At 49.2% G+C, this 24,376-nt stretch overlaps 1 protein-coding gene across 17 annotated transcripts in view; it reads left to right on the top strand.

Annotated features, from left to right (window-relative positions):
* The first annotated feature begins 6,687 nt into the window (after positions 1–6,687).
* Positions 6,688–24,376, top strand: part of GRM7 (glutamate metabotropic receptor 7) — a 271,411-nt gene continuing 253,722 nt past the window's right edge. For 13 of the 17 annotated variants that reach the window (XR_013955340.1, XM_080605575.1, XM_080605587.1 and 10 more), the window contains exon 1: positions 6,689–7,356. Coding sequence is in view for 14 of the 17 variants with exons in the window: in XM_080605575.1 (XP_080461701.1) it covers positions 6,790–7,356 (567 nt within the window). In the remaining 3 variants the exon portion in view is untranslated. Of the gene's footprint in view, positions 7,357–24,376 lie in introns of all 17 variants that reach the window. The other 4 variants (XR_013955341.1, XR_013955342.1, XM_080605581.1 and 1 more) reach the window with 2 other exon arrangements.

The following is a 24,376-nucleotide window of genomic DNA, read 5'->3' as shown; positions in this document are numbered from 1 at the left end:
CCTTCATTTTCCTTCAGCGTCGGAGGAGATGTTTCAAGGATTAAGTGAATCAGAATATTCTCAGTAAATCAGAAACCGAGATAATAGTGAGTGTTTGAAAAGAAGAAGTTATTGTTCTCTGTGGATTGCAGGGATTTTAATGATTTCGCTGAAGTGCCCATCTAATAGAGCTGCCTCTTTGAAATATTTGCCATCTCAGAGGAACAGTTTTAAAGTGTCTCTTGCATAACCGATTGATCCACTCCTCTCAAATGCTTGCCTGGCCTTCAGAGCGATGGGACAGGTACTGGCGGCACGTGGAGGGGACGTGCGTTCTACGTGGCCTGTGGGGAAACACGGAGCTCCCATCTAGAGAGCGGGACCTGCCCAGAACTGGTCCAAACCCATTCTCAGGAGGAGAAACGGCTTTTGTTCCCCACTACCTTCTGAAGGAGAGGAGACCTGGCCTCCCCTGGGGCCCCAGTCCTCCTCCAGGGCCTCAGTCCTCCCACAGGGCCTTGGTCCTCTCACAGAGTCTTGGTTGTCTCCCAGGGCCTCAGTCCTCCCCAGGGCCTTGGTCCTCCTTCAGGGCCTCAGTCCTTCCCCAGGGCCTTAGTCCTCCCTCAGGGTCTTGGTCGTCTCCCAGGGCCTCAGTCCTCCCCAGGGCCTCGGTCCTCCCGCACCGGCTGAGTTCAAGGGACAAGGGAGGTGGCAGCCGTGGGCCATCATTGTGCCGCTCTCCTGCGGTTTCTGGCACGCTTGGCACAGTTCCTTCCCCGGCTTTTGTCTGTTCAACGAAAGCCACCGACCACCACGGGTTTCAGTTAAACGAGAGATCTGACCTAGAAAGGCTCAAACGCCAGGAGGGAAATAGGATAAAAAGGTGTTAATTTTAAACTGCCATTCACTGCAGTCAGGTGGCAGTGCGGGAGGTGGTGTCCAGCCTTGCGCTGCAACTCCTTCTAAGTGTGCTGCGTTAATGGGATCATTTCATAACGCTTTGGTTTTCCAGAATATAGCATGTTTGGCTTCAAGACTGAGTGGATGCTAGTATTTAGATAAATTTTGAACTCGGTTTTTGTTATTTCTGAAACCATCTTCTTGACAAAGACAATTGTGGTTTGAAAAAACTAACAAATTTAAATAAAGAGCTCAAGACTTAAACTTGCTGTAAATATTCCCCACTGGTTATCTTGCGAGTTCTATACATTGGTCTGGTGGTAGTTTATATAAATAATCTTCACTGATGAAAATAATAATAAATCGCTGTCTCTGCACTTGCATAAACTTACAGTGTGATTTTATTTTTCTTTTTTAATAGTATTATCAACAACTATCCAACTATCTTTATGGTTGAGCTCCTAATCCACAAGATGTGGTACATCATCGTGCAAACTACTGCAGGAGTACGAGCGGCCACTGTTACTGCATGCGGGCACCTTCTGTGGCTGCTGCTCCTTCAGCGACGAGCAACTTCTGGGGGCAGCCCCGCGGCATCTGCCAGCACCCCCTGGGGCAGCCTCCACACGGACCTGAGAGGCCTCAGCCTCCACACGGAACCCGACTGGTCTCAGCCTCCACACGGACCTGCCAGGCCCCAGCCCCAGCCCAGGGGCTCCTGCTCCCCCAGAGACTTTTCCCTTTTCAAGCACTGGCAGCCCACGCAGAGGAGGCCGGGCCTGGGACATGAGTGAAAATGGAAAAATATCTTTTCAAGCATCAAAACCAGGGAAGTGTTTCCCTCCAGAGAGGAGCTGAGGCTAGCTCTCAGAGCCGCACTGCTCTGTCTGTTTGGTTTTGTACGGGATCGTGACCGCGTGTTGCCACAGAGTGTTAGGCCCAGGTACTTCGTGTTTCAGCACAAAGTATCCATTGCATATCTTTTCATAGGCTTGGGAACAATCGCTAACACTTATTTTATATTTTCTAGCTTATATGTACTATAAATACATAATTTATAATATAATCCAATATTTTTATTTAATAGCTTATAATAAATATATAAATAATTTACTTCTTATATAAGGCCTAGCGAGAGATCCAGGCCACTACATCCTTCGAAGAGAATTTGCTCTCCCCATCTCCCTGGCAGCCAGCACCACACTGACACTTTCTCATTGTAAACAGCTTCAGTAAAACACTGAGTTAAGGATCAGGGTTTTTCACTAGCCTCTGCTCCAAAAATTCATTATTTTCTGAACACCAGATAAGCAGGAGCTCTGGCTGCTGTCCCAACACTGACTTCACCCAACAAATTAATTGCTTGTACCATGTCCATTACAGTTGTTCAAAATGACCTCCAACTGTGCACGGCAGCAGCATGCTACATTACCAAAATTTGAAATATTGTCTTATTTCTCTTTTCTGCTATTCTGTAGCTCTTTGTTTTGCTTCCACTGGTCTGTTGTAAAACGATTTTGTGTTCACCCTGCCAGTTGCCCACATAAAAGCCATGTTTAATTATACAGCATCTTTGAAAGTAGATGCGGGTAAGATCCTCCCGTGATGGAAATTGTGTCGCTCCCCTGAAGGATGCCAGCTATGATGCTGATTTCTTTCTGGCAATGTCTTTTCTTATCCAGTACCAATTTGGCTGAATCCATGATCTTATTTGACAGACAAGTTAAGAAATGTTTTTGAATATGCTTTTGGATGTGTTTAACCACTGGCTGTTTACTTCTAAACAAATTCTCTTGCTGAAAAGATCAGGCTAGGTTTTGTTGTTTGTTTCTTTGTTTGTTTTTAAGTTTTCTTTCATTTTCCCTTTCCTTTTTCTAATTTATTTTTTATTTTTATTTTTCTGTGAAGCAAACTTTCCCAGTGGGAAGTGGAGTGCATCCCCTGGTGCCTATCCAGGAGCGGTGGGGGCATGGGTGGGCTTGGCACTGCACGGAGGGGCAGCAGTGCTCACGTGCATGAAGATGCTCTGCAGATCTCCCCTCACCTCTCAGAGAGACAAAACTATAATAGCGTCCTTCTTATCACATCAGGTCTACAGTCTGCTCTGGTGTGAGCACAGCGCTCCGGTGCTGAATTAGGGCATCTAAAGAAAGCAGTCACTGCTCTCTGGGAACTTAGCAAGGGACTTTTGCTGGGAATTTGATTTAGTACAAGAATGACTAATTACGAGGTGAAATACAAGCCATAACATTGAAATGACTTTCCCACCGGTAGAAAAATAAGAATGTGCTTTTATCAATATTCCCATTAAATACATAAAATGTTGTCATTCTGCAGCTTTGTTATAATAACATTGCTTTCTGAGAGTCAGTTCAGATTAGGGATACAACTTTAACATGATTTAGTATGTTGAAACTCTCAATTCTCACCGATGGCTTTAAGGGTGGGGGAGTTCAGTCTGGAGCAGCCGTAATCTAATTTATGCCTAGGAACTGCAGGTTGAGTCCAAGAGAGCACGGCTCCTCTGGTGGGCTGCAGGTGTGGAGAAGAATTTTGTAGATCCACTGGGATAGGGGCTGCAATTCAGGGCAGGTTCTGAAGGATGGCTAAGTTGTGATATGTTGTGATATCTGTGTGATATCTCCAGGATGGTATTTAGCCAGCGCTCTCTCACCTCCACGTATTCAATAAGCCAAGCCAAATGAAATGCTTCTTCCAAGTAAAACCCGGCAGTAACAGATGCACAGGTTATTACTTTAGTTTCTTGTCTGAGAGCACCAGATTGAATATAGGTAGCAAACTGCACGGAGTGGAAGAAGATCAGGTACAATAACGGGGAGATTACTAACTGTTTTAAGAGTTAAATATAAAAAGCAGGAAAATGAAAGCTGATAAACACGGCTTTTGTTTCAGGCAATGTCCGATGAAACTGTGGTACTTGTTGCCACCGGACACCACTGAAGCCATGTGCTTACCAAGAGTGGAAGAGGGACTGGGCATTTTTATGGATATCAGGAATATCCAGAGTAATGATTAACTATATCGAAATTTGTAATGTAATCAGAATAATTTTTCATGCTTCACGGCTTAAACCAATTTCTCTCTATGAGAGACCAGGATGAGACTTATGGTAGGAGCAGATTAAAGACATCTGCATACTCCAGAGCTCCTGCATTTTCTTCTGGAAGCTCTGCTGCAATTCCAAGACAAGATACTGGGCTAGGACAGACCCTAGGCCTACCTTGATCTAGTGTGTAATTGTTTATGTGCCTTTAGGGAATCTGGCATGGAATATGCAGACTAATTTTTTTAGGTAATGAGGGTGTGATGAAAAGGAGCATGAAGTAGACAGCAGATGGAATTTCTGTAATTTTTGAGAGGATAAACATGTTGAATGTAACTGCAGATTTGCTCAAAGGAAAAAAAATAAAGAGAGAGAGAGAGAAAAAAAAAAAAGCTTTCAAATTCAGGAGGTAGCTTCCTGCAAAACAAGGCACAGATTTGCCAAAAAGAAAAAAAGCCTTAAAAAACTTTCAAATTCATGAGGTAGCTTCCTGCAAAACAATGAGATTTATTAGAAAAGATGATTTATGTTTATATCCTTTCTGAATCTTGAGCACTTAAGGCAAGCTTGAGTCATGCCTGCAAACTCTTCTCCACAGCCACTAGAGTCGGATTTTTTAATACTAATAAATACAGCTAAGATTCTCAGAGAGGCGCTTTAAGTGGGCAAGAGGTAAATAAACACTGAAGAGCTCACACTTCACTGCACACGTTCAGATGTGAAAGGGGGCTGGAGCTGACATTACCAAGGAACGGTTGGGAAGGAAATCACCGACACCGTGCCACAGCCGAACCGAGGCAGCGAGCTGCATGCAGACATCGAGGTGGCCGCTTGGGCCCTGGCCAAGCCGCAGGCTGGCTGGCAAGGCTGGAGGACGGCGTGCCTGAGCCCGGGCCGTGGGGAGGCAGCAGCCCAATGCCCAGCACCCGCGAGCCCCCAGCACCCGCGTGCCCTATCCTGCACATGAGCTCTGCCCCTCAGCGGGAGGATGGTGGGCAGGGGAGGGGGGGTCAGGAAATCGTGGCTGTGCTTTCCTCCAGTGGTGAATAGAAACGATGAACAACAGGGCCTGAGCGATGGCACAAGCTGGAGCACCATATGCAAATTACTCTGAAATAATCTCTTCTGAGGTTTTCAGTCTGTGGAAAAGCTACATTTTGGTCCCGAGCCCCAGAATTATAATTTCTAGTGGAGAACTCCAGCTGCTTTTGTTGGTGTTTATGCTTGTTATGTCCTGGCCCTGCTGCAAAGTCCTCCAACTTGCTATGGCTGTCCAGTTTCACTGGACTGTCCTCTTTCACTGAGGAATAGGCACGTCTGCTGTGGTCGTGGTGGAACTGAATAGCACCACCTTGGAAAACTTGGTTGTAGTAACTTCTGCCAAATACAAATGGACACGGAGAACCACAGTTCAAGGGAAAAAAAAAAAGAAAAAAAAAGAAAAAAAAAGCTGAAAAACAGCGAGTGAAAAAAAAAGAGAGATTTTAAGGTGTTAAAATGCCTAAATGATTATTGGAATGATGATTATCTTGCAAAGCCCTAGCCAGCTCCATCTGAAGTCAAGACCTGACTGGCAAAGCCCCTCACTCGTGCCCGCCAGACCAGTCGTGCTCTACCAGCTCTGGGTCATGCAATAAAATTTGGCTGGGCCTCAACAGGTAGAGGCCATCAGAGCTGTGTTACTCTGCCGTCGCTGAAGTACAGCCTGTTGGAAACGCAGCAATCACCACAGCTCTCTATTAGATAAAACACTTCCGAGCTGCAGCTGGCCCAGGCAGGCTGCACAACCACCCTTGGAGCGCTGCTGGTCCGGGCTGAGTTAGGGGCCATGCGATGAGCGGCAGCGCTACCTCCCGCGGTGCTCGTGCAGCACCAACCGCCCGCTGCCCGCCCTCCGCCTGCCCCCTGCCCGCCGGCCAAGGGCGCTCCGCACCGCGGCCCCGCGCCCGACCCCGGCTCCCAGGCGCGGCCGCGGGGAGCGGGGAGCGGGGAGCGGGGAGCGGGGAGCGGGGAGCGGGGAGTGGGGAGCGGGGAGCGGGGCTGCCCGGCGCTGCCCGTCCCGGCGGCGCCCCACCTGTTTGCCCCCGCTTCCCCCGGGGCCGGGCCGCTTGAGCGGCCGCGGGCGCTCGGCTCCATCCCGAGCCCCATCCCCATCCCATCCCCATCTCCATCTCCATCCCCATCCCCATCTCCATCCCCATCAGCATCCCATCCCCATCTCCATCCCCATCCCCATCCCATCCCCATCCCCGTCCCCGTCCCCATCCCCATCCCCATCCCATTCCTATCCCCGTCCCCGTCCCCATCCCTATCCCCATCCCCATCCCACCCCCATCCCAACCCCATCCCCATCTCTATCCCCATCCCATCCCCATCCCCGTCCCCGTCCCCGTCCCCATCCCCATCCCCATCCCATCCCCATCCCCTGTCCCCGTCCCCGTCCCCGTCCCCATCCCCATCCCCATCCCTATCCCCATCCCCATCCCACCCCCATCCCAACCCCATCCCCTTCTCTATCCCCATCCCATCCCCATCCCCATCCCCATCCCCATCCCCATCCCATCCCCATCCCCTGTCCCCATCCCCGTCCCCGTCCCCGTCCCCACCGCCATCCCCGGCCCGTTCTCGGGCGGCACGGCCGCATCCTGCGCAGCGGCGGCGGGCGGGGCGGCGGAGGGGGCGGGCGGCGGCGCGGCCCGGCCACCATTTAAAGCGGTGGCGGCGCGGCGGCGGCTCCCCAGTGCCGAGCGGCCGCCGGGCGCGGCGGAGGCAGGGGGGGAGCGGCCCGGCCCCGGCCCCGGCCCCGGCCCCAGCCCCGGGCACCCCGCGCCGCCGCCCCGGGCCGGATGAAGGCGCAGGGGAGCGGGGGGCATCGCCCGGGCGGCGGCGGCGGCGCCGGCACCATGGTCCGCCTGGGCAGGCTCCTGCGGCTCCTGACTCTGCTGAAGTTGCCCTGCTGCCTGCTGGAGTTGCTGCTCTCCGAGGCGGCCCGCGGGCAGGAGATGTACGCGCCGCACTCCATCCGCCTGGAGGGGGACATCACCCTGGGCGGCCTCTTCCCCGTCCACGCCAAGGGGCCCCCGGGCGTGCCCTGCGGGGACATCAAGAAGGAGAACGGCATCCACAGGCTGGAGGCGATGCTCTACGCCCTGGACCAGATCAACAGCGACCCGGACCTGCTGCCCAACGTCACGCTGGGCGCTCGCATCCTGGACACCTGCTCCCGAGACACCTACGCGCTGGAGCAGTCCCTCACCTTCGTGCAGGCGCTCATCCAGAAGGACACCTCCGACGTGCGGTGCACCAACGGGGAGCCGCCCGTCTTCGTCAAGCCGGAGAAAGTCGTCGGGGTGATCGGGGCGTCGGGGAGCTCCGTCTCCATTATGGTGGCCAACATCCTCCGGCTCTTCCAGGTAGGGCTGCTGCCGGGCCGGGCCGCGGGGCTCTGCCCGCCGGGCTCGGGGCTGCGCTCGGGCCCCTGCTGGTGCTTCCCTCGGCTCCCCCCGGAGCGGAGCGGAGCGGGGCGCCTCTCCTCGCCTCCCTCCCAGCCTTCCCTCCCCGTTTCGGCACGCTCCCTTCCCGGCGGTGCGTGGCACTCTCTGGATTTATCGCCCCATTTGCAAGAAGCAAGCCGTGAAGGAAGAGGAGGGAGGAAAAAAACAAAAAAACAACAAGGCGATGACTGAGCTGGGTTTTGCATTGGAGAGGAATACGGCTCGGCGGCGGGGGCACGGAGCGGGCGGGGGGCGCCGCAGCCGCCCCCGTCGGGGGTCCGGGGGTCCGGGGGGGGCTGCCCCCGGCGGACACGGGGCTGTGCCGGGCACCGCCAGGCGCCCCCTCGCCCCTCGGGGCCGGGCAGGGCGCTCTGCCCCGCGGCCGTGCGGGGCCGGGGCCACCGCCGCCGGACGGGGAGGGCAGCGCGGCCGCCCCGGGGCCGGCTGGGGGCGGGCGGGGGGCGCGGGTCCCCGGCCGGGGGCGAGGCGGAGGCGCTGCGGCTCCCCCCGGTCCCCGCTGCCCCTCGGAGCTCGCAGCTCGCCGTGCCCCGGGGAGCCGCCGGCAGCGGGCGCGGTGGCAGCGGCAGAGCCTCCCCCAGCTGCACCGCGCGCCGGGGGGTTGCTCGCTTCCTATCCTGCGCCTTGGCGTGCGGAGGCGGTGGGCTGCGTGTGCGGGGGGGGTGTTTTTCATCTCTCCCTTCGGCGGCGGGGGCAGCGCTGCCCCGCTTTTCCCAGCTGGAAACCCGCGGGGGTCCGGTGGAAGCCCCCGGCACGCCGCATCCCCGCGTCCTGCCCGCCCTCCCGAGCGCTCCTGACGGACCCGCTTCGGTTTCCCTCGCTCCCCCCCCAGGTGGAGACGCGGCTCGCAGCGCCCCGGGGCTCCGAGCCGCCGGCCCTCGCCTTCCGGAGCCCGCAGGGTGCGAGCGGTGCCCGGGCTGTGCCCGGGCTGTGCCCAGGCTCCGCTCCGCCGGGCGCTGCTCTGCCCAGGCAGCTCCGGCACGTCTGAACGCCTGCAACGGCGAACGGTGGGCACCGCGCGGAGGTCTCGCCCCGGGGGGAAACCCTCGGAGCCTTCCCCACAGAGCCACAGCACCTGCGAAACCTTTGGTGCCGCCGAACTTACGTAATGGGGCTTGCAGACAGCAAGGCGTTCGGGCAGTTTGTGCGGGTAGTGGTATTTATGTCTATCCAAACATTTTAACATATTGTGACTAAGCATCTGTTCCAAATTGCTTTTTATCCAAATCACCCAGAAAGCAGGAACTGGTACATCCTGGGAGAGATTTACTGAATATATATTTTGCAGATTGGTTCTGCCTCCTTTAAGCACATTTTCCATGCCATAAAGCTGTTCCCTCTTGTCCTGCCCTCCTTCAAAACCCAGTTCAGAACGTGTCCCAGCCAGAGAGAAATAAGAAGGAAGGAAATATTCTGAGGTAAGAGGAGGACTGTGCCTATTAAGCAACTACGTGATGTTGTATGGGGAGTAAGAAGCTGTAAGCTACTAGAAAGAAAATCGGCAGCACACTTGCTAACCTAAATGCTTTCCAAGATGCGTTAGCTTTTGCCACCAGCGTGTTCCCCGAGGGTCTCTGCAGGTTTCCTGGCCGTGGCAGTGCGCTGAGGGGTGGGGGAATGGCTCCTGGACGTGTGTTTTCATGCACAAACTGCCGTTCCCCTGACGTCTCCTAGATGAATACTCTTCCCATCTGTGGAGGCCTCTGCAAAGAAATCTTACTCACTAGTGTTTACATTTCTCTGACAGTGTTTTGGAAGGGAGTTGAATTACTTGGTACTCTACCTTAAAGTCAGGGAGAAGAAAGGTGTATAAGCCACGCAGAGCACGGGGTGTTCCTCAGCCGGCTACCAGTGCTCGTGGGCTCTGTCCCCAGGGGGGTGCTCGCCCTGCTCTCTGCACACTGGGGTACCGTGACCAGCCGTGCCGCTCACCTGCCTGCTCCTGACAGAGCACAGAGCTTTGGGGGCATCCGCAGCTAACGCCAACAGGTGTATCAGCAGGGGAAAGCCGTGCTGAGGTCCTCCGATCTGAATTAATCCGTGCCGTTACTGCTTGAAGTTCTGTGGAAGCTTTCCTTTGATAAAAAAAAGATGCAAAGAATCTGCATTAGCTGTCCTTTCATCGCAGAGGGACAAGCCCACAAGTCCCTCCCCCTGCCTCCGTCTCTCTCTCCACGTATCCCTGAATTGTGCCTTCAGTAAAAGCCGCTGGGGCAGGGGGGTTTTGCCTGGCGCTGTGGGAGCTGGAAGGGTGCTGAGCTCCCGGCTGCCGCAGCAGGGGGATGCTGGCCCCGGCGATGCCCGCGTGCCTGCCGTGCTCCTCGTGCCGGGGTGAAGCTGCCGGGAATGCTGAGATGCGGGCACTTGTCAGAGTGCTCTGCCTCTGAGGCACGGGGATGTGCCGAGCTGTTTGCCGTGGGCACAGAGCTGCTGGGGAGAACAGGACATCTCCTAAGGCCACGTACGTGAGGATTTCTTTTCCAAAATTACCGCCGATGAAAGCTACGAACAGCTGCCCTGTGCAAGCACAGGGTTTAGCGGAAGGAGGAAGAGTTTGAGCCTGAATTCAGTGTCTCGTATTGCCACAAACTTGGTGTGGGCCTTAATTGGGTTACTTGGGATGCTCAGCACATCCCAGCTGGCACCAAGGTCCCGCGAGCCAGACCCGCACCGAGGGGGCCCGGGGCGCAGCCGGGCGCTGGGCTCACGCCTGAAGGCAGCTGTGCGGTTTGGTGAGAGCTCCCTGCAGGAGGGAGGGAGTTGGGGGTGCCTCTGGCTGGGTGCTTTCTTTTTGCACCTCGCTGTTATTTAATTTCCTCCTCTTCAGAAGCAGAGTGGGAGCCGTGCCCCGGCAGGGGGGCAGTGATGCTGCCCACCCACAGCCCTGGGCAGAGGGCCGGGAGCTCTGCCTTTGGGCTGGGAACCCCAGCACTTGTGCCACGCCGCCGTAAAATGCGTGAGCTCTGTGCGGGAGGCTGCATTTCCTTTCCTGCGTGGAAGGCGATGCATTTTCATGGATTTTTCTGGGACGCTGCAGAGCATTGCTGGGAAATGGTTGTTAGGCTGCAAACTTCGGGCAGAGGACGGCGTGGTGGAGGCGTGCTGCCGAGCACGAGGGTCCTGCGCCTTCCTCCCAGGGGGCAGCATTAATGCAACAGGAGTAACAGCGCGGCGTGCGCTGGAGCGGGGAGGTGGAAGTGCATAAATATTCAAGTGTGTCAAGTACGGCGACTTTTTCAAAATACAATTCTATTAGAGTGTGCTGCTAAATAGTATGCAGATTGTAAATTAAATATTTGTTCTAAAAATAAAGCAGAAACAATTTAGAAAGCTGTTTCCAAATGCAAGAGGGATTTCAAGGCAGTATGGTTTTTAGGCTGCTAGTTTTGCATTGTAAAAAATGTTGCTGCTTCAGTGTCATAATTTTCTGTACAAATTTAAATCCATGAAATTCAATAACTGTGCTGGAAAAAAAAAAGCCAAATGCTTAATCTGTTTCATATCTTCCATGAGTAAAACCATGCAATATGGGGAATATCAGCACACTCATTTCTGTTTTTCTACTGGAAAACTCATTTTTGGACTCTGTTCTCATTACAGCCTTCAATAATGAACTAATTACTGCTTCAGGTTTCTGTCCTCGGTGGATGTAATGTTAAATAGTCTATCAGCGGTAGCTCTTCCTGTCTGAAAACCTTTTCCTTGTATCAGTGATGGTTCTTGTGGCCTGCGAGGGTGCATTGCCAAGCCCCTTCAGGGAACTGTTTAGAAAACAGAGTGGGATGAAGGCGTACAACTAGATTGGAAGTGTAAATTGAAACTCCCTTCTATCCCTTGGGTGCTTTTGCCTGTATCTCCTTCTGCGGGTACCTTAGCACTGAATGAGAGATGGAGGTTGCAGTGCCTGCCTTCTGCTGGAGACACGATGAGGCCAGCAGAAATGTGATTATTTGGAAAGGAACAGAACTTAGAAGTGCAGCTCTGAGCTGGATGCTTCTTTTTTTTTGTAGAAGAGGGTGTGCATTTTCCAAGAATATCTAAGTTGGGATCTCCTCTTTGCCAAAGCGCTGCATCAACAGGCTGTGGCTGGCTGTGCTACAGCGTTTGAGCTGCTGCCGCCGCCCGTATCGACGGAGATCGTGGCTCTCTCTCAGCTGCTGGCGTGAGGGAATTAAATTTGGCTTTGGCAGTCATCAGTTCCTGTTCCTGGTGGATTTGCTGTGCGGTTGAGGGGATGATAATGAGGGCTGTGTGAGGATCACTCCAGAGAACGTGTGCTGCTGTCATTTCAGGGATGGTTGAAGGGGTTGTTTTTAAGCTGCTCCTCCGACCAGATCCTATAAAGTCCTCCACACCACAGCAGACGTATTTGCAAACTAATGGTTTTCTCCCTCTCATTTGTTCAAACTTCCCACTGGAATATGTGATGTAGGCCCAAAAGTGAGCATTTGCAAAGCCAGAGGTTCCCGTGGAGCCCCTCCTGCTGCCCTTACGGAGACGATTCCAGTGCCCAGCGTAATTCACGGCGGTTACCTCCCGTGGGGGCTCTCGGCTCATCCCTGGCCTTTGGGAAGAAACCCAAGATGCTTTAGCAATATTTTTCTCTAGGTGCTAATTATATTCCAAAGGAAAGGAAAATTCTTGTGCCAAGAACTCGTGTGTTTCCATGAGGAGCTTCTAGTGGTATGTTGGAGGTGCTGTGAATATATATATATATATATATATATATCTTTCTGGGGGGAGAGGGGAAACATGGTAAAATCCGTGTTCTTGACAAGACAAAGTTCAATATTAGCAGTAATCTCTGCTCTTAATCCAGTTTCAAGTGCCTCTCTGTAGCCTTCAGGTAGAAAGGGCTTCAAGGAGACATTTGGAAGAAGCCGGCCGCTGCCAGGAGAGCAGAGCTCGCCCACGCAGAGCCAGCAGGAGGAGCGGGTGTGAGCAGGGGGGTGGCAGATAACTGGGGGTGCTGCGGGGCGCAGCACGGGGGGTGCTGGAACGCGTCCGCCCGGGTGGCGAAAGCGTGTAGCAGCAAGTACACTGTGCAATTCCCAGCTCGCTCCTGAAATGAGAAGAGGTGACCTCTTTGGGATGACAAATGGCGGGATCATCTCAAGGCATTAATTTTTATGAAAGGAATATTGATCTGGTTTTGAATCTCATAACACTAATACTGTAAAACTACACGTACTATATTCCATATTTTATGCTATTAAATGAGTTTTGCTTGGAGGCATTAAAACCCTCCAACACAGTACTGTGCATCATAATATCAGATGTTGTTACTTCTATTTATAGTGATATTCAAATTAATCTCAATGAGTGACAATGATGACTGTCCCAGACATAGGACTGTGATGAATTTTATCATAATATTGGAAGATCTGAAGCACGTAATTAAGGCTGTTTGAGAGCATGGTATCCAATATAGTCAGGTCACTAGTGTGGTGGAGTGGGCATCCAGGCAGAGAGAATTCTGAAGAAAAACCAGTATTTCTCAAAGCCTGCCTTGTTACCGATGATTCTCAAGGTCCTAAAACCCCTTCTGCTAAGGGCAGCAGAGCTGTTCTGATTCACCACCAGCAGAGCTGAGAGCAAAGCGTGGTCCCGTCGTGGGCCACTAAAGCGTGGTAGCCCTGTCGTGGCCCAGGCCACTGTCACTCGGGCTGGTGGAGCTCCCACGGCACTGCCTCGGGTGACAAAACCATTTAGAGGTGCGGCGCACACCCAAACCCAGTGTCGGGGTGCAGGGCGTTGCACCCTGAGCACAGCTGGCAGCAGGGTGATGGCGATGGGCACTGCTCTGCTGGGTTGGGCGCTTCCAGCAGCACCACCCGGCAGCTGCGCTTACACCTCCAGACCAACTCCAGCTGCAGCAGCATTGCCCAACTTCCCTCTAATGTCATTTGGTTCGTATTGAGATAAGTGATGCTTTTGCTGTGTCATTTGGGATGTTCGGGAGAGGCATTAGCATGCTGAATGGATGCGAGTGTTGCAGGGCATATATCCTCTTATTCTTCAGCTGACGTGGTAATGCAGGCCAGTGCTGCACTTTGGAGTGTTTTTAAATGAACCTGGCAAGCGTTCCCAAACCCCCGTGAAGTGCTCCTAATTAGAGATTGCCTTTCGGCTTGTGCGGAGATGTGCAGCGCTCAGACTACCTGGCCTCTGGTCTGAGTGGGAGGAGGAAGCAGGCGTGGGAGACCTGCCTCTGAGCGCCCGCGCGGCACAGGCTCCGTCTTCTCACATGCAGGGCACATCAAATAGCTCCCTTTTTGTGCAAAGGATAGCCTGACCTGGGGAGGTGGGGAGGACAGCTAGAGTAGTGTTAAATGCTGTAAAACTTCTGTCCGTTTTGATGATGGCTCTGCTTTAATGTATGTGAACATGTTTGTGTATGTAGGTGTTCATATATCCATTTATATATGTATTGATATGTCATTTTATATACTTATAGATATATATCTGTGTATTTTTTTTGATATTCTGTAAACACAAGTGACCCATCTTTCAATATCTTGCTCAGGAATGATGCCGGGGTGGGAAGGGGAGAGGCAGCACTCGTGCCGGGTCACGGTAGGCGAGGGTGGGATGGAGCGCGCCTGGGCTTCCACTGACCGCTGCTGTCAGCGTGCAGACAGCCGTGTCACCTGGCTGCTCAGCTTTCTGGTTCTGCCTGTCTCACGTTATTATGGTGTGAGGTTCAGAAGAATCATGGATGGGTGATTTAATGGAGAAAGATGCGTTCCAGTAACACAGAGCCACCTCCAAGACGTTCAGCAACGCATCAGGTTGTGCTCAGGCCTGGCTGTTCCTGCAGGACAGTGGTGGGAGGATGAGCAGAACCCATGATGGAAAGGGGGGAAGCCCTGAGGGGTTGGTTTGTGTGCAGCTGGTGCAGGTGGGATGGTGACCTGGAAGAAGGATTATCTGCAGGAGCAGCAATCCCTCTCCTCCCACCAGCAGAAGCCTCAGGTCTTTCCCCAGCCTTGCTGGAGCTGCTTTCTTGCTTCCAGTTCAAAAGCAAGATAATCTGGACCTGGCTTTGGTGTGGTCCCTTTGCTCCACTGCATGCTGTAGATACGCCCTTAGATCTTGCTTTTACTGTTTTACAACTGCTTTTGCCTTTTTGCTTGTGGGTATAACAACTGCTGACAAAGCCAAAGCCTTAAGCTGTAGATATGTGCTGAAAAATGACTGTGATCCAGGTTCTCCTCGGATGGCTTGGTACAAACCCGCGTCTCCACTTCCTTCGTAAGAGGTTTCACACTTGTGTCCCCGATGGCAGGGCTTAGCCACGCGGAGCTGCCCGGGATGCCCGTGGTCAGCGTGCAGAGCACTGCCAGCCCTGCAGCTCCGCTCTCCGTGCTGCGGGGCTGAAGGCGAGGAGGCTCCAGCTTTAAGCACTGCTTGTCACTGGGAGCACAAAGAAGTTGATTGTAGTGCTGTTACAGAGGCTTTCCAGGGTTAGCTGGAAAAGTCATCCCCTTTGTTCATAAACCGAATTTCAGGTAGAGAAGCGATGGTGTAAAAGTGACTACACATCCCCGCGTGTGATTTTTATAGCAGCCGTTTATTACTATCTTACATGAAGGCCCTAATCCTAACCTTTCTTAGAAGAGTGCCAATAAATAAATGGGACTATAAATCTGAAGATTGCAGAGGATGAGACACGTACTTATCTTAGCACAAATTTCCAGTGCTTTCTTTGAGGAGTCCACCCAGCACTGGCTGATGTCGGTGGGGTGGCAGCTGGGCAGGGATCCATCCGATCCCCTTGGGCAGCTTCAAGCTTCCCTTTATCCTGGTCCAGGAGACCTCCTAAAACAAAAACCAGCAGAGACCAGTCCATAGTATCAAAGCCATTCACTAAAAACTGGTGCATCAGGGATATTAGGGAATTATGTAAAGCCCCAGAAATTGAAGTGGGGTGGGGATGGAATTCCGTACTAAATCTGGACTATGAGAATTTGGTAGTCTGTAGTGCTCACACCTTTCCGACTGGATTTTGCCCGCTGTGTGCATGGAGAGGTGTCAGCCCCTTTGCACTGGGTAAGAGCTGTACCACGTCCACACGTGCATTTAGCTATAGGAGCTCATGTGGGCCCTGCAGAAGTAAGGTGGGAGCCATGGGTGCTCGGCTGTCCCCTTGGGGCAGCTGCTGTCCCCTCGCCCCCTGCTGCGGCCCCTCCTGTGCCCCCTCCTGTTTTCCTGGGGCAGGGGCTGTCCCCTCGCCTCCTGCCACCGGCTCCCGTGCTGGCGGTGTCCCCAAGTCACGGGGCCCCACTGGTGGGGGTGGATCAGCCTGTCCTAGCGGGTACCTGGCTCACATTCTACAAACACGTAGTGAGGACAATTCTACAGCCTCCATGGATTTTTTAATTTTTTTTTTCTTAATAGGCAGATTTTATCTTTGAAAAGTTTCCTGGCTTTGTTTTGACTGTACTTTCACAGCAGGGTATGAGGCTTGAGGGGTATGAGGTCCCTTCCTAAAGCAAGATTTCTGCTTGCTCTTCTGCTTGGAGTTAGGTAGCAAAAAGCAGACTTCGACCACTTTAATGAGAGATTTATCCACGAGATTAACATATACTCAGCTGGGACCTGGGAAACTCTACCTCTGTCTCATTCAGGCTTTAGATTTAGCCTAAATGTCCAATGGTCTGGATGAGTACTGGTGGCTCTTTTCAGCTCAGTGTCATTTCAGTAACGCATTTCCAGTCTAGACTGCTTGTGCTTAAACCACCACCAACAAAACAACTAAACAAAAACTCCACAAGAGCTATGCTTCCACAATAGCCTTTGTTTAAAGAGCTGACAGATTTGCAAATGAAGCAAATAATAAATTTCCAATTGTCTCCATTCAGGATCGTCAAGCTCTGAAGAGGAACCTCAGGAAACTTTCATGCCTACATCATCTGGGATGGGAATGCTTGGGTTCAGTGCCTTGCAAATTTGTTTTCTCTGCTGCAATTTTAGACTTGTGTAGAGTAATATTCTGAAAGCTCATATGGAGAAGGTTTTCTAATAAATTTATTATTTCATAAATATTTTAATAACAGTAATTATGCATTCATCAGAATGGAGATTTGTTTCAATGTCATTAAATTCAGCCTCATAATTATATGCATGGTATTTTTGCACACAGTACAAGCTGAGTGCAGTTCCTTTGCAAATATAGTGCAGCACTTGGCGACACTGGAGGAGTTCACATCTCTGCAGAATTTTCATCTCTAGCTATTGGCGTGTTGTATACAAAAAAAGGGGGGAGGGGGACAACAGGAAATTTTCTTCCATGAGAAAGGAGAATTCAGGCCTTCAAAACTGCAGCAGTTTTGTATCTCCAGCAACAACAGCGAATGAGCTCCTTAATACGAGATCACGGACGAAATGCAAATGTGGGATGCGGAGGCGCCAGTCGTGCACCAGCGGCACAGCCGTGCTGAACCAGCTGCAGCGCGGCCACCATGGGTGCCCCGCTTGCACACGTGGCGATCACCACTGCTGGCTGAGCTACCAACATGCTTCTAAGATTTACACAAATTCACTTTTGTTGTAAGTTTATGATGCGTTATTTTTGTGAAAGGCTTTCTTTTTGAAGACAGGCTTATTTTTAGACATCTTGAGATAAACGCAGCCAAGTTCGTATTAAAAGTTCTGCTGTTGCCAAAGAAAGCTTGACTAGGATACAAGTTTTGTAGCAAATCCCCTTTTCACTGTATGGAGCTTCATTCTGGGAGAGCAATGCGTGTGGTGGTTTCTAAGTATCTCTGTGCAATAAACATGGTAGGAACAAATAAAAAGCTAAAGGGAAACTGTCAATGCAAAATTGTCTGGAAGTTGTAATTTTTATGTAAATAAAATCCAGAACTAATAGAGATGTCTTTATTTTTTTACACAAGGTAATTTTGATATAGTATTTGAATGCATAGAAGTGATACTGACAATAAAAAATAATTAAACGACTTTTTGTCTTGTTTGGTTTTTGTTTTTCTCTCTGAAAGCAATGTAGAAAATACCACACTATTAGCAAAGTAAAGGAATTGTCTTTTTAAGGGGTGTGTGCCATTGTTATAGTGAAGGCTTTTCAAAATAAGGAAAGGATATTTCCATGTTTTGATTCCTCAGCAATGGGAGCTCCACACCTGTTCCCGTACTTGAAGATATTTCCTGTAGAGTAGCGTTCGTGGCACAGGTAAAGAGATTTGTGTGCTGCGTGGCTTTCTTGAGGCTGACAAAAATTTAATTTTCCATCTGCTTCCAACAGCCACGATGGCATCAGCCCTCAGGGAGTTACAGCTTGTTTTCACTTTGTTAGCTAAATGAGACGAGTGGAAATGCAGAAAGGGCCTGACTCCCTCCACGCTGTGCGGGCTGGCCAGGGATGCTGCAGAGCTCAGCATGCCCAGCGTGTGGAGGGATGAAGCCCATGGCAGTGTGTCTTCCCATCTTCAGGGGGGTTGTGCCACAGTAAGCTGGAGGGCATTACATCTATGAAGCAATGACAGAAATTTCAAAAACCAGCTTTTCCCACCTGTGATAAATGTACTTCGCTAGAGAATCCAATTGTTATTAAAAAAGCCTCCAAACCCCATGCTTATTTTCTCAGAAAGAATCTTATTTCAGAAGGAAATAAATACTTCTAAGCACAAAAGCACGGAGGAATGAGGCTGATAACCCTTCTGTAAAATGTCCTGCTTGAGGTGAGCAAAACATCTACTGTTCTCTTAAGAAATCCATCTGTTAGTGAGATAATTGTTTATTAAAATGGGCATTCTATTGCTAGGTTTATGATAAGTGCACGCTTGTGAAATAAACCCCATATTTGTTTCTGGGCGTTCATCTGCGCTGTGCTGTCACCCTGCACTTTATATTTAAGCATGCAGTGACTCTTCCCTGATTATCACAACTCAGCAGTTGAGCCCTGCTGGAAACTTATCAGGCACGGTGGAAATGTCACATGGGGAATTAGAGCAGGGCCCTTGGCCATTGCACGGCAGCTTGGTTTGGAAGCAGATTTGGGACCCTTCTTAAGGGTAATAGGACGTGTTTGCATGGTAGTAAGCAAGTAAATGCTGCAGCAGCAAGTCAGCTAAGTTATATCATTCAGGCTTTAAACTATGAAAAAAGTTGTAACAATTTATCAAAAATATTAGCTGTTCCATGGGGCAAACTAGCTGATTTGTGGAACCTCCATGCAGCAAATTATTATATACATTTTTACGCAATGTTTTATTTATATATATTGCTTTGCTTCTGCTTTTGCTAGTTTTTCAAATCATTTTTTTAAAGCAATAAACGTGTGTGTTTCTACCTCTTCCCTTCCTCCACTGTTCCTCTCTCAGCTCCTAAGCAGCATGGAAAATTGGTCTGACAGTAGATCTTAATCTCCAGGGTGAATTTTAGATAAGATGCTATTGGGTTTATAAAAGGAAGTTTTTTCTTATGCCATTATAAAGGTATCATTGAGCTAGCAAAATGGGCAAACTGTTCTCTTTGTCTTTCCCACTGTTTCTGTACAGCGTGTTAAATCTCGTCACTTAAATTATAATAAATACGGCACATATTAAAAATAACAAAATAATGAGGTTTAGTTTAAACACACAGCTAGGAGAAAACACAATCTTTCTCAATTGAATCGTGTTTCTGCTGCTCATGAATCTTTTTGTCATAGTTGTTGATGGAGAATTTTGTTTAATGTGCTCCATGAAGACAAATTAACAATGCTGCGGCTGGGGCCGTGCCGGTGGGAGGTGGAAATAAAGCGCACGTCCAGTGCCTCCCCTTTTCTTTTTATCCCAGCCTGTGCTGGAAAACCAAATCACCACATTGACTGTGACCATAAAGCTTCACAAGACATCGTTTGTAACTGGTTGTCGGTCTTTTGCAGCGTTTAGACAGTGACAATTGGAGTTACAGTGAGCTAGGCCCCATGGTTGTGGTCAGCTCTCTTAGCACACCCGCTCTTTCTGTAACACTTTTTCTGCGGCCTGTGTTTGCAGGGCCGTCCTTTGGTTGGCTTTGGGATGGCTAAATCCGTGTTGGCTTTGACCAGCAGGCAACGTAGGGATTCTTTGTCCCTCCTGCACTGGGAGCATTTCCTCTCGGCCTGTGTTGTTCCCCTGTGACACCGGGGCAGGAGGTGGGCCCAGCGCCTCTCCTCAGGACCTACAGCGCGCCTTCTGGGTGCGGCCTGTGGGGAACGTGTCTGCACGGTTACTGAGGGATTCTTAGCACAGGGAAGGGACGTGTTCAGACCAAATGACAGCCTGTCACGGCACAGAACAAAATACTCTTATAAGCTGTAGCAATTTTAAAAATAGAAGCCAGGGAGAAAATGGACTTGAAGGTACATAGCACTCAGACAGATGGGAATTGGTCCTAATGGCCTTGAGCTGTGCTCGGGACGGAGGGCTGTGAGCTCAGCCAGGGCAGCGAGCTGCAGGTGGGAGCAAAGCTGCTGCTCTGATATGTCTCCCCATATCAAATGTATTTTTATTCCTAATTCAGGCAAAGAACTCTCCTGGCTTCAGCTTCTCCTTGTTCAGCTTGGGCTCGCTGCTGCAAGGCCGGGTGCTGCTGCTCCAGGAGGTGATGGGGGAATCGACCGTGGAGACTTGGCTGCTCTGTAGGGCTATTTATGTTGTAGAAACGTGCTTCATATGAAATCTGAAATCTGTTCAGATAACATCTGAATTCAAAACGTAGTACATGACCTGGCTCCTGAGTCTGGCAGATGAGCTTATTTGGTGTAAGCCCAGGGAAGGATCACTGGGATCACTGTAAAGTCATGCAGATACAATGCCAGCTGCAGTAAGATTACAGTGCTGTAAACGGGCTGTTAGATGTGCAGGGCATTTCTCAAGACTTTCCAGTACAGGAAAGCACCTATGCTTGAAAATATATACATATATTTATAAAGAGTTGTTGAACATTGATTCAGGTGATTCTGGTGCTTTGACAAGTGAAGGGAGGCATGTTAAAAACATAGAGGTCTCATGCTTTCCAATTTAAAAGTACTCACTAGTACCAAAAGCTATTTTAACTTGATTTAAATCTTACATGGTAAAAAATTATAATCATGTGGTATATTAAATTGAACTCATGAGTCTAATTCCCATGATTCCCACCAGTGCTCTCAGTAGTGCAGCCGTGTGACCTACTGCATTGATGCTCTTGCACTTTTTGACTATCTCACTTGTACTTAATGTATTAATCTAGTGCTTCTGATGGTTATTTTGGCATCCCAAGTGCTTGATCCTCTTCAAATAGTTGACATTCTCTCAGCGCATTAATTCCTCTCTGGCATTATAATGAAAAGGTATTGATGAAAAAACTTGGAAGATTTAGAACTGAATTGAGTCAGGGTAGGACTAACCTTAATTAATGCACGTTACTGTTTCTTATATGACAGTTTATCTGCTCTTAATTAATATTGTTAGAACTACAGTATAGATGTGTGATTATAGACTTATTTAAAAAAGCAATGAGATGGTGAATAGCTGTCACGATCCAACATAAGGTATGCTTGGATGCCAAGAGAAAAGAGGTGGTTACCAGTACTGCTGTGTCCTCTGCACCACGGGAACCAAACGAGATGACTACTGGCTGTAGTTGACCTATCTGTCTCTGAATTAAATGGAAATTGAACTGAGCAGCCTACTGAATCTTTTTCAATTTTGCCAGTTTTTATTGACTCCTGTAATTGTCCTAATGAGACACTGCATTTAAGTTGTCTCGTCTCTCCCACCCACTATTTTTTCTCTAGCTTTTCTGAAAGTCTATTTTTTACACGGACTGTTCACGTACGCAGCTCTTTACATTAGCAGCTTTAAAACGACAGTTCTTCTATGTCTTTTTTTTTTTTTTTTTAAATGTTCTCTGGGGAATGATGCTTCAAACAGGGAAATTGTATGTTTCATTATCAAAAAGGTTTCAGGCTTTATCAGAGTCTTTTTGTTATAGTTGTCATGGAGGTTTTTATTATTATTGTTAAATTGAATAATGGGGAGGAACCTGTTCTTAAGTCTTTGTACAAGAACTAAAATTTAAATCCAGATAAATTCAGTCTGTTTGTAAAAGTGACTTTTTAAGGTTAACTGCATTTAGTTACAATCACTGGAAGTGCAGTTCTGTTACTTTATATGAACCAGATAGCAAGGTTTTTTGCAACTGTAATAAGTGAGGATGGAACCCAACTGCAGTTGGAGTATCTGGTAGGTAATTTTGCAGGCGCTGTTATTTCCCAGTAACCCAAAGAAACCCTCCTGCGAACTCTCAGAGGCTGCTAAGGGCACCCTGGCAGGGATGAAGTCCTTCAATAGGGGCATGGGAAGAGATGATTCAAAAAGAGTTTTTTTTTGCAGCTCAGCTGGGGCGTCAGGGAGCCAGAGAAAGCACTGCACTGGAGAAGGGATGCTGACTGCTGTTCTGCGTGAAGTCAGTATTATTCATACGTCCCTGGGATGACAACAGCTCCTGATTTCTTGGGGCCAGGACAGAATCTGAATAAGTAATAAAGAGATTAAAGGCTTGGGGATCTGAGTGAGCTCTTACAGCTGGGAGTTGCCACAGCAAAATAAATAAATAAATAAATAAGTATGCAAAGGTGACAGCAAGGTGTAACCTGTTCAAAATTTGGGTCAAATTTAACAAATAGTTTTTAAATAGTTTTGTCTTAAAAAATATACATAGAGGACCAGTTTGAAAACATATAAATAAATAAATAAATAAATAAATATCAGCATATTTAGGCTACCCCAGGCTTTAGGGAGCTCCCAGTTCAGAGAAAGCATGAAATGTAAGTACTTTATGTAATGTTTACTGTGACCATCATACTCATTATGCCTATGAAATACATCTTTTTTTTTTTCCCTTGGATGCTGAAATTTGTTGACAATCAGGACTCAGAAGAGTCCCCCAGGATTGTTTTGGTGTTATGCTATGGGATCTTTCCTTGTAATTACCACGGAAAGGCAAATTGCAGTAGGCATTTTAAAATAACGTGTTTAAATACTGACCTTTTTCAAAGGCTTTGATGAAAGATGTGAAAAATTGGAATTCATTATAATATTTCTAATTTCCTGACATGAAAATAGGAAAGACTTTCTCAATGTGTATCTTCTCAAATAGTCACCATCAAATGCCCTAGTTTAACAAAGATCCCTTGACTCTATGCATGCCAATGAACTTAACTATTGAATATATAAATCAGTGTTAATGCATGCTCTACAAAAGGAAAGGATTCCTTTCTGTGTATACATTGCTGTCATACAATTCATTACTGTGGTGTAAATGCCTGAATGAGTTTGATCTAAAGGTGCATAAATACATTTTAATGGATTTCAAATTAGGACTATTAAAATAACTACGTGATTCCCCCAAGAGCGTTTTGGGGCAAAATTAAATTCAGAACACATAAAATGTAGAAGGTTCATATATATATGTGTGTATATATATATGCTTTCAACATTGTCATCATTTGTTTTTTATGTAGTCAAAAGAAAACACAAAAATAATTCCTACAGCAATGTCGAGGGCCGTAGGGAAGGTAAGCAAAGCATCTGGATGCTGTTTACTCCTGACAGGCAGAGGCAGAATTCTGGTGTGGTGCCAGTTCGTTTGGGTTTCTGTGGGTGGGGTTGTTGGGGGGTTTATCACAGACTTGAAAGACCCTAACCTAAACCATTCTTCAAGGCTTTGTTTAAATGTACAATGAGACAGTCCCCGCTCTAAAGAATTTACCGTCTAAGCAGAAAAAACAAAGGCTTTGGAGGAGAGATGTATTATCTCCCTCTTGCAGATGGAGAACTGAGAGGCATAACAGATTAAGTGAATTGCCTCTGATCGTTTAAGACAATCTGTGAGAGCCGTGCAGTGAACTTGGCTAATGTAAGCCACAAAATCGTCCTTCCCCGTGTGGGCCGTGGGGAGAAGGGAGCCGTCTCCCCTGGGACGTGAGTTCTTCTCCTTCCTCCTTGTGTCCAGGGCTCGATAGTCACACACGGCTTCCCTTGGCACCCTTCACGTGCTCCTGGCGTCTCTCAGGCCAAAGCCCTCCCTGTGGAGGAACGCGGGGCTGTGACAACTCGTATTTGTTTTCCCAGCATGTCAAGATTTTGTTTTGCCAGGCAGGTGAAAGTGCTGACAGCAAACCCGGTAATAAATATTAATAGTGGGTAAAAGGATGGATCTTAAGCACCTGCTGCTGCTTACTGTTAAAATCAGGTATAAAATGGATAGGGGTCAAAATATCAAGAGAGGAAAAAGGTAGTGCCATTCCTTTTAGAAAAGGAAAAGAAAGGAATCGTGCCCAAACCAGCAATACTGCATGTGCCAGGGGGGAGCAGGGCTGAGGCAGGTGGTAGATGGAGATGAATTAAGGCAAAAGGGATACAGGTGGGCTCAGCTGGGAGGAAATGAGGAAGGTAAGAAATGGGAGGGGGGTGGCCGTGTGGGGAGGGACAGCGGCAGGAGGACACCTGCGGAGGGACCAGCTTGGGGAGAGGACGTGGTTAGCGGCAGAGGACTGATAATCCAAGCAGATTTGAGGTAATCTTGGGGAAAAGGGCCTTTAGTTTTCCTCTCCAGAGGTGTTTCCATGCTCTTAAAGCAAGAGGCTGGGAGTTCCCAAATGAAACTCCTCCCTTGTGATGTGTCTGAGCCCCCAGTTCTGCCCAGTATCTCCTGCCTGGCACCGTGTGCCTCTGACGGCCTGCAGCTGTGTGCGTTGTGTGGCCCAGAACCGGAGAGGAGGCTTGGATTCCATAACTGTATTTATTTGTATTTTTGTGAGCTGTTTTGGAACTTCTTGGGGGCTTGTTTGGGGGCTGAGGAACTGAGTGGGAACTTTGGTATTAACGGATCTACGCCCTCAGGAGAAACCTCCTGGCTTGCAGCAGAAGTGTATGTACTGGGTCTCTTT

This window comes from Anser brachyrhynchus (genome assembly GCF_964034855.1).
Source record: "Anser brachyrhynchus genome assembly, chromosome: 10".
NCBI lineage: Eukaryota > Metazoa > Chordata > Aves > Anseriformes > Anatidae > Anser > Anser brachyrhynchus.
Note: the sequence above shows the minus strand (reverse complement) of the source record. Positions and strands in the feature narration are given on the sequence as shown.